At 40.9% G+C, this 10,694-nt stretch overlaps 1 protein-coding gene across 1 annotated transcript in view; it reads right to left on the bottom strand.

The window, feature by feature from the left end:
• Positions 1-5,392: 5,392 nt before the first annotated feature.
• Positions 5,393-10,694, bottom strand: part of LOC145390402 (uncharacterized) — a 52,957-nt gene continuing 47,655 nt past the window's right edge. The window contains exons 3-4 of the mRNA XM_080265336.1: positions 6,254-6,396; positions 5,393-5,718 (exon numbers count right to left, since the gene is read on the bottom strand). Coding sequence (XP_080121462.1) covers positions 5,393-5,718; positions 6,254-6,396 — 469 coding nt within the window. The remainder of the gene's footprint in view (positions 5,719-6,253; positions 6,397-10,694) is intronic.

The raw sequence follows: 10,694 nt of genomic DNA, 5'->3' as shown, positions 1-10,694 counted from the left end.
CAGCCAGTTTAAAGAGGGAATAATTTCCGAAGCTGAAGAGGCCAAATATGCTTTAAACATTTACTGTTATCAAATAAAATTAAAGTTGATTATAAAGTTTTATAAAACGATGAGTGACGTTTGAAGTAAATTGTCCACCCACTGTGTACACCTACGTCTGCAAGTTGCACTATATAATTTCATTGAAAAGTATCGTAAACAGTTTTAGAATTGGATACAGTGTAAGCTTCAGATCTGCATAAGTTCAAACATAAACTTTTTAATATGACTGAAATTCTGACAATTGTTTATCTCTCATGAATGATAGAGCTGAAGAAATAAAGTATGCAGTTCCTCCGCTTGCAGACGCTCTTGACTTATGCATGAGTGGGTTGCTGCATTGTGCATGACTTCCCTCCTGCGGCCTGCATCCTGTTCCCTTCAATTTTGATGAGATAATGCTTGAGGTGCATTATTCAGGCAGACGACACTCGCACGCACCCATCCATACAAGAGCGTCATCGTTCACACTCACATACGTCTAAGAGGAATCACACGAACACAAAAACTGGTGTGATAATAATATACTCAGTAGCCATCGAGCAAAGAAAAAGTGCAATAAAATCTGCATAAGAAAAATTGTCGTCCTTGATTAGTATATGAACAGGAACATTCAAACATTCATTATATTTGTCCGACTTCATACACACATATCTACCACCCTTAATGTATACAGTTGTACATCTTTTCATCCTTGTCCTAATATCCAGGTAGCAACAGAAAATGCATCACCTAATACGTCTGATTTCACTGCAGGAGAGTGTATATCAACTTCCCAAGGTCTGGCCACGGCTGACTAGAGTGAGAAAATATAGGAGAGGTAAAATGTAACAAAGGAAAAGGAAATAGAACTACATACAAATTAGTGACATCGTAAGGAATAGAAGGAGAGAGGATAAAACAATTGAGAGAACGAGTGCAAGGGGAAAATGAAGGAGTGAGTGTATACAGGGAAATATAAGAGGAGGACAGAGAAGAGGTGAAGTAGGAAAGAGAAACACCAAGAGCTTCTAAACCATTCGCCATCGTAAAGTTTTTTTTTTTTTTTTTTTAAGTCGTGCTATTTTAAGATAATATTCTGTTTAGGAACGGAGTGGCTAAGGATGGATTTTTATCAACCACCTCCAGCTCAGTAAAGTCTCTCATAAGCTCAGTAAATCGTCTAGTTTTAGCACGAAAAACTTGAATGAAAAGATATTTTAGCAAAGGGGTTAAGGAAAGAGGTGAAAAGACATTAGGGACAAGAAAAAATAGAATGCAAAAGAAGCAGACAACTAAACTGAGACAAGAGGAGTTAGAGGATGATTAAATTTAGATGTAACTAGAAACAAAAGGAAAAAATAATTCAATTAGGATACGCAGGGATAATTCAGCCTTTTTTCATGATCATGATACTCCTAGTAATTATCAAAATCATTAGCAGCAACAGCAGTAACGTATATATTCCCAATATTATTAACACCAACAGAAAACACACAAGTAGAACTGTTCCTTATACTTGCCGATATAAATGAAAGCCCCAAAGCACAGATACCCATTTAAAACTCCAACCCATTCCCAATTACTTCAGGCTATCACGATCACAACCAAATTACACTGATTTCCACTGCCCATTCCACTATATTAGCTCGTCACTGTCCTGAACCTGCCTTTACCAGCCAATCATAGTCTAAAACTGTTTCCTTCCATCTCCTTTTCCTCTCCTCGTCTCCCTCAAAGTCTCACCCAGCAAAACAAACACGGCCTCCACAACAAAAACACCACCACCAACACTTCAAGGTTTTCCCTCGCTTCCTTTGCCTCAAAAAATATCGGGCCAGCCCAAAAAAATCAAGAGGGCAGAATTCTAGAAGCTGCAAACGTCTCTAGCGCTCCGTATTGTCCCTAATGCTTGGTAATTAATGATGGCTGGCAATTACCTCACGTGGGCAATGAGGCGAGGCGGCAGTCATTAGGCCCCCAGCGTTCGAACCCTTGATTCGGCCTTGGCTTGGGTTCCAAAAAAATTGAAAAAATATTACAAGGCGTAGGGGAGCCTACGTTAAGCATTTTTTTTTTTTGAAGCCTATTATTGTAACCATTGTTCTCGTTTTTCTGCCTGCCTACTCTTTACAAAAACCTTATTGTTCACACAGTTTAAACTCTACTTTGGCTAATAAGCAAAAAGAATTACGTTCTCCATATAAAGAATTTATAAAGTGGAAAGAGATATTTTTAAAGAGGCTGACAGCAAGAGATTCGGCGGTGATGGTGCGCTGAGAGGGACGTGATGGAAATAAGTTCACTCGTCTCCCTTGCCACAGCTCCCCCTTAAGTGGTTGCTGCTGGGGGCTTGGGGCCGTATGTATAAACTCTCCTAAATGTTAAACTGTGTGTATGATTGCTTATATATACGTTTATCTTCATTCATACAGCGACCAAGCACTTTACTTTCAAAGCTGAGTGAATATTAATATGCAAAAAGAAAGCAAGCTGTGATGAGAGATATTTATTATGGAGACTTGTTTAATCTATCAACTGGTTAAGAATCTTTATAGATACTCGTACATTGTCCCGGCCATGGTTTTGGTGTTCTTGTTGGCATGCGGTACTGAAATGGTGCTGTTTCCCTGCCTTGCTAAATTGTCACAGTGATGAAATTATAATGTTAGAAGGCAGTACCCGCGTGTTCCTTGTGTTGCTTACAAGTGCGGGAAAGTGTTGGATTTTTGCTTAGCGGAAGCTTCAACTCTTCCTATCAACAGCTTTCCAATAATCTTGAGCTCATTGCTCTTTTCGACTAGTATCAACAGCCTCCTGTTGGTACTAGTCGAAAAAACTGACTGGGGTAGCGCAACAACACCAACCCGGTTTCAGATGAACTCAGTGGTGTCTTCATGATTACTCGTTGAGTTTTTTACTTACTTTTAGTATGACTTGTAAGGAAGGATAATAAAACGCCGTGGAAGAGAATACCTTCTGTTGTGCAGCCCTTATCACAGAATACATTACACCCTACTATTCCACTACACATTACACACCCCACCTCACTACACGCACCCCACCACACTACATGCACCCCATCACACTACATGCAACCCACCACACCACACACCACCTCACCTCATTCTCCTTGCTTGCACCACAGTATTATACACATCACACCTCATTACGCATCCCACCTCATTACACAGACCCCCACCTCACCCTGTGTACACTCCACCTCGCTACGCACACTCAACACTGCTTGTCTACCACCCCACCTCATTACACACACCACACAGACACTCACCATCGCACCTCATAACAGTTACCACCCTCTCTTTCCCTTCAGTCTTTGTGGGAATACACTCTCCCCTCTGAGTCTCACTAGGAACTCTCCTCACACTGCTTTACTACTCGCTCCTTCCCGCATGCATTTCTCTCTCTCTCTCTCTCTCTCTCTCTCTCTCTCTCTCTCTCTCTCTCCACACACACTATGCAAGTACTTAACGCATCAACTGTACACAAGAAGAGTTCGTTCGTTTTAAGATTTCCTCCACCTATAGTGGAGGCCGGGCCATACATTAGCCCGGTACACACAGGTGAACTTAATACTTTATGCACTGCACATACAGGTACAGTCGCAGTCAAATGTCCCTTTACACGTCTACGGGTCTGGAGTCATGAGAGACTCCCTTGATAATTGGTGGCTAGTTAAGTAAGACGCCACTTGCTTTTGACAAGGTTTCAAGAAAGTGAAGAGGAACTTTCGACATCGACTGTGCAATGACGCTCCATAATCTCAACTCAGCAACACATTCATGCCTTGTTGATAGCCAGAACATTTACACCAAGTATATATACAAACTACTTAACCCAACTGTGCTTCAACACTTCATCCTCTTTATTTCCTCTCTGGACATGACTAATATATTGGTAGTGTTACCTGTAATATTTCTCACAATTTTGGAATGTTGATAATGAAGACATAACAGATTAAACACAGTATCCTGAAAGTAATTCGTGTAAAACTGGGGTAACTACTGTAGCATACCCATGCCATGTCATACACTAACTTCTCGACTTTTCTGAAAGTTGGAAATACAGTATTTACACCTTACACTTTTAAATTATGTAAATATATATTGCAAAGGTATTCACTATTCATGAAGCTACTAAACGCTCATGCACTACGATTCTGCTCTTAATAGCAAATCAGTTTATGAACTGGTAAAATGGGCGTGATGTTTACACACTTCTCCCACACCGTACCCCACCCCCTCCCACCTCCCAAAATTCAACAAATAAATCAGCAAGAGTTCTTCACATCAGTGGACCGAGCTCGGAAAAGCAAGTGCAGAAGGCAGGAGTTGGTACCTAGCCACCCTGATCTGTACCAGTAAACAACGCTTTCCATCTAGACATTGATGGTGGGTGTAGGTAGGTTGGTTCTCGTATCTACAGGCAAACCTCCTGTTATTATTACACCGGTGCTGTTATGAACGTTAAAGGCTCTCTGGTCATGATATATCACATGGCTGTAAAACACTGTGATTGGTACAGATGTAAATACAGATACATACTGGATATACTCACAACTCAGACGAGTGTAGGTAATAATTTCACATTATTTAAATAATTCATGTTGCATAGAAAGTTTTTTTTTTTTCCTGAAGCATGATAACTTTACTGCGCTCGGCTGTAGGATACCGTGAATTAAGGAAATATTTTTAAGAGTATATTACTCGTTATACAAATCTAACTTGTCCAGGAAGGTAGCAAATGTTTACCCGTCCATCGAGTTGAGGTTCGTTGTTTGTAAGGTGGCCAGTAGGCTACAGTAGCCAAGTTCTCTATAAGCCTAGGTAGCGGACATTGCACAAAGAATGGCTCTTCGCCACAGTTGATGGGAAAAAAAAAAATATGTAAAACCTTTAACTGTGTGATAACCACTTTTCTTACAAACTAAAAACTGAAAATTGTTAAAACTCTATAAATAAATCTGCCCCTAATGCTGTTTACCATCACAAAGGTGCAGATATTTATACGTATACTGGTCAACACTTATCGACCCAAATGATGCACTTGTGACACTTTTCGGCTTGAATTTAATTACCATGTCATCTCCCTCTACTCATGTTCTCGATAATCCTTCAGTCTCTTTTCTGGATTCGAGAGACATAATTATATCATAAGGCAGATCTAGGTAGCATTTTAAGGGGACTAAAAGAATGTCACGGTTAAACAGTACTCATATAATCCTGTAGCGTCACAAAGTATATTTAATTCACTCAACTGGCGGTGTGTACTAAGGCTCTCACAAGTGCTCCACTTGTCAGCTACACTTCTTTGGCTTCCATATGTGATACTGGTGTGGTGAGTTTCGGGAGACTCACGGCTCCTGCTGGCTGTCTTGGCTGGGGTGTGGGGAGGCCGGGCTGGGTGGGGTGAGGCCGGAAGACTTATCAGGGGAGGAGGGTGGGCAAGGGGGTGACAAGGACAACTGGGTAGGTGCACAGGCAGCAGAGGTGAGGGCAGAGAGATAACGAGAAGGAAGGGAGGACAGGTGTGCCGGGGAGAGGGGCGAGGACTGGGTAAGTGACGAGGGCTGGCAGAGGGCTGATGGCTGGGAGAGATTCACAGGAAACAATGGTCTGCTTAGTACTGAGGTTCTCTGGCTCAGGGCAGCGACTGCCTGCCTGTAGTAAGCTTCCAAACCTGTTGAAGGTCAGTCATGAAGAAAATCAATAATAGCGATAAGAATACGCATCAAATCAGTATGGTACAGTTATGATACATTCTAAGTACCTTCCCTTGTGCAGACATAATTAATTTTTTATATATATTTCTACCTGTGGCCTCTCTTCCTATTTCTCCCATCTTTCCTGTCACTTCTTATTGCTTTTCTTTCCATTACAGGTGGCTTTACATTGAGTGACAAGCCAAATGGTTTCTTGTAAGCCAAGAAACCGTTTACAACGCTGGATGGTAACCATATAACCAAACCATACGTGCTCCCTACGTGTCAACAAGTGAGTTGGTGGAGGGTTAGTGCCCCTCCCTGTAAAACAAATAACTCGGAGTCAAATGGCCACCCCTTACGGGATTATGGCGTCTGGCAATAGATAGATAGATAGATTTTATATAACATCAATGCACTAATTATTCATTACACATTCCCAAACTGCAAGAATCAAAGTAGCAACTAGGTTTAATGCCATACATACAGTATATTTTTTAGAACTGACTATACCTTGGGGAAGTGTAGGCTTGAGTGTTGTGACGGCGGGCTGTGTTGGCCAGTTAGGGTGTGTGTACAGCCGTTGTAGGGCTGCGTAGTTCCCTGCCTCTGCCAGCAGCTCCAAACCTAAGGCTGTCTGCCGTTTCCACTTTGTTCTGCAACACAAGTCACCACTCTTAACTCTTACCTCGAGTAACCCACTTACTGGTATAAATGAATTTTATTCAGGCCAGTTATAAGACCATTTTATTTTGCTGATAACAAATCCTAGATACGTTAACAATATAGAATACCACACATTCTTCCTTGCACTGTAAAATATGGACAGGTACTGGAAAAGTGAACAGCAATGATCAGTGACGACGGAGTGATCACACAACAGAAATTTCTTGTGACTGTCCTTAGTACATCAACTACTAGTGTTTATAATGACCGTTTATATTGCTTGGAAATTTATGTTTATGAAAATTGCCATTGGTAGTTACAGCTCACATTAGTCTTGTTACTATATATATATATATATATATATATATATATATATATATATATATATATATATATATAGATAGATAGATAGATAGATAGATAGATAGATAGATAGATAGATAAAAGCCATAATAACTGCACCAATGAATTCAGGCTGAGTGAAGCCGCCACCTCTCTTGACGTCTGTAATGTACCACAGCGGAGGATTTTTAACTGGATTTGCTTCCATTCATGACTGCAGATAGAGCGACCAGTTACTTCGAAACCAGTGTGAGGCTGGAGGCCCCCTTCACAAATGGCGGTAGAAATTTCAATAACATAAAACAAAAGAATGATACATAGAGATTATACAGCTCATTTGCTGAGATTATTACAGCATTTTTCGAGTAATGTGTCAGCAAATGAGGGTGCGGGAGTGACAGGGGGGAGGGGGAGTGCGGCGCCTTCCTGTCCTCAGTGGAAAATCATAAAATCGAGGGCCAGAACGAATGTGATAAACGATGGAGGCGGCGGCGGGTGTGCGGGGTAGCATTGTGGAGGAAAGAGAAGGGTTAAGGCAGGAGGGTGGTAGTGGGAAGGACTCTAAATGTGTGTGTGTGTGTGTGTGTGTGTGTGCCTCTCCATCTCCCTCTCATGATCTGAACTTGGAACAGCAGCTATAGACTGGGATGATAAATTTTCTAGGCACTGTTAGCTTAACCTGGTGGCAGAGACCAGTTGCTATGAGGGAGGGACACTGGAGGATACAAACTTTGATTTTCCTTTTGGATGAAGGAGAAGGTTTAGTCCACCCCATCGGTGCAATTGCTGCAGTTTCGAAGAGTGAACACTTACTTCTTTATAAGTGAATGAACTGTGAGGCAAACACGGTTTGAGTGAGCTGATCGTGAGTGTAGATTGTGCCTGGAGAATTTGAACACCGTGTCCTCAGAGAAAGGTGATATCAAGAATGACAGACAATATCCATCGCTTTAGCACTATATGCACAGGCATTCGCATTGCCACTGCTTTGTTTTTCCTGACCTGTACCTGCAAGAAGGTAAATAAATTACTTTAGGGATGGTTGTAGCCATAAAGCAACTTACAAGACTGAAGGTCACGTCAATACAAGTAAACATCTGTATCATGTGGGCAGCTGTATCAAGAGGGTAGGTGTATGAAGAGGAGAGTTGTATCAAGAGAACAGATGTATCAATAGGACAGCTGAATTAAGAGTGCAGCAGTATCAATTGGTAGCTGAATCATCAGGGCAGCTGTACTGACAAGGCAGGTGTATTAAGAGGGCAGCTGTATCATCAGGGCAGTCTAATCAACAGAGATGCTGGATCGATTGGGCAACTTCATCAACAGGACAGGTGTTGCAATATGGCAACCTTATCAACAGGACATTTGTATCGACAGGGCAGCCGTATCAACAGAACGTTTGTATCAACGGAAAAGTAGTACAATTAGAGTAAATGTATCAACTGGGCGCCAGTATCAGGAGAGAGGTGGCTGGAACCAGGGTGAGGCCAGAACAAGAGGCAGCGATGCATTTATGAAGGTTTACCCTGATTTGCAGTTGCAACGAATTAACATGGATGAGAGACACTGTCTCCTACCTGGGATCAAAACAATGTCATGATGAAGTGCCGGTGCCTTGAAGAAATATTCCTATATCATAGGAAAATACAAGGGACGTTCAAAATATACCACAGTTATAGATGAGAGAGAGAGAGAGAGAGAGAGAGAGAGAGAGAAAGTGAGAGAGAGAGAGAGAGAGAGAGAGAAAGTGAGAGAGAGAGAATGGGGGGGGGAGGGCAAGAGAGTATTGTCGAAACTCCCACCATTACCAGGCGTGAGTCGACAACTTACCTCTTTCCCTTTCTTATTCTTTCTCTCTTCTCATATTCTCAACTCTCTTTTCCTTTTTGCTCTTCTCATTGTGTCTCCCTTCCCCTTATTTGGCAATATTCTTATTTTTAATACTATATCTTCCGTTTCCGTTTATTTTGTTATATCTTATCCTCTTTCCTCTCCTTCTCATCGTAATTCTTCCTAAATAACTTTATGTCCTCGTTTTACTTATATTTGAACTTCTCTTTCAAGCATTTTTTACCGGTTTACTAAGATCACTTTCAGTTTTACTTTATTCCTGCTACCGATCGATGATTTTTGTTCAGACCTGAAGAAATATTTTGAACAAGAGGCATTAGATAAAGCCTGTGTTAACTCCTTTGGTAAGAGAGGCTTTTCCTATGTAATACAAAACCATCTGGAAGTAGCAGCTGCAAAAAAAAAAAAAAAAAAAAAAAAAAACCTGTTGTAATAGATTAATCTTCTTCACAAGCCTCAAGTTACCAGAACGAGGTGACTAGTGTTACTTATCCCTTTTTTTCTCTTTATTGTTGTTTATAATCTTACCATAAAATCTATTTCATTAGAGTATTTCATCCATTATAGATAATCATATTCAGTGGAAGGAAAATCAAATGAATAAAAAAAAAATGTTAATCCATACACCACATTACAGGTGTCCTCCATTCATAAAAATAATTGTAACAAACTTGAAAAGCCGTAGGTTATAGTTTGGGGGGAAACCACTCTGGGGATGCGAGTTTACATGACGAAAACAATGGATGAAGAGAAGAATCATGAAATTTCAAAGCTGCATACCCCTTTTATCACCCACGCCGTCTGCTCTACCTTATTATAGGCTAACTGGTAATTATTGTTGCGGATCTCTGATTTAACATCGCCACTACGATGGCGTCTTTTGAGTGTGTGTGTGTGTGTGTGTGTGTGTGTGTGTGTGTGTGTGTGTGTGTGTGTGTGTGTGTGTGTGTGTGTGTGTGTGTGTGTGTGTTAACTGCAAATGACATGATTCTGCTTAGAAAATGCGTCAAGTACTGAAAGATCTTGAAACAGGAGATCTGAAACACAATAAAGCTACTGCATGAAGATGTGTCAGGCTCCTAAACTTTTTTTCGTAAAATAAATTTTATATAAAGCACAAGCACTGTACTTTCAATAATTATCTCTTTTTTAATTAAATATACAGTAATGACCCCTAAACTTCTATACGCTTGTTCTTCCCTTCCCTCGGGGTTGAGAAATGTACGGAATAAAACAGGGACAGATTAGCTACCACGTCGTAACACTCCTCCAGTCTTTGATGTTGTGTTGATAACAACCAGTCCTGCCATTTTCACTGTGTCTCCTCCATGATTGCTGATTACGATGTAATCTGAGTACTCCCGTCCATAAGTCACTCCACCTTAAATTATAGCATATCGAATAATCACGTGAAGTCATTACGTGGCTGGAAGTAAGAGAACGCTGGTGCTGCCACTCCTGATGTTTTATGGCTACTGGGAAACACGGCAGTTCACCCTTGCACAGGGCATAATATCACAGGAATGCTGTTTGGGATGTTCTTCTCTTTTGAATCTTTTTGTTGAACAGTCATACCTGCCTCAGTATACTCTAGTACGTGGGTAATGTTGCCAAGGATGTACCTGTGCTAAGCCAGCGTTTGGTGTATGGTGAAGTATGTGAGGGATGGAAGGAATGAGGTACTGATGGTCCCTTAAAAGTAAATGATAATTATTTCATAATACGTGGATTTTCATGACAATGCTTATCTGAGATTCAAATAATTAAACAAATCGTATTCAGTTAGTTGTATTGCTCTTACGTGGTGAAAGACACCATTACCAGTCTTTCTTCAGAGTGCTACAACCGTTTGACCAATGATAATCAAGAGTGGAGGCAAGGAATGTAGAAAATGACTCAGAAATGAAGCTTTACCCTCACCAGGCAAGAGAACAGCATTGTTTGCGAAATATCCTTCAACCCTTTGACCAAATGTGACAACGTGTATTTTGCTCAGCCTACCATCAATTTTAATCATCTTTGGACTTTGGCGTGGAATGGATAACACACATACACATAAATGAAACGTAACAAAATGTGATTCCAAGTGCGA

Source organism: Coenobita brevimanus, chromosome 14, assembly GCF_032717465.1.
Source record: "Coenobita brevimanus isolate Jiangsu-jjx chromosome 14, ASM3271746v2, whole genome shotgun sequence".
NCBI lineage: Eukaryota > Metazoa > Arthropoda > Malacostraca > Decapoda > Coenobitidae > Coenobita > Coenobita brevimanus.
This window is presented reverse-complemented; position numbering and strand designations above follow the sequence as displayed.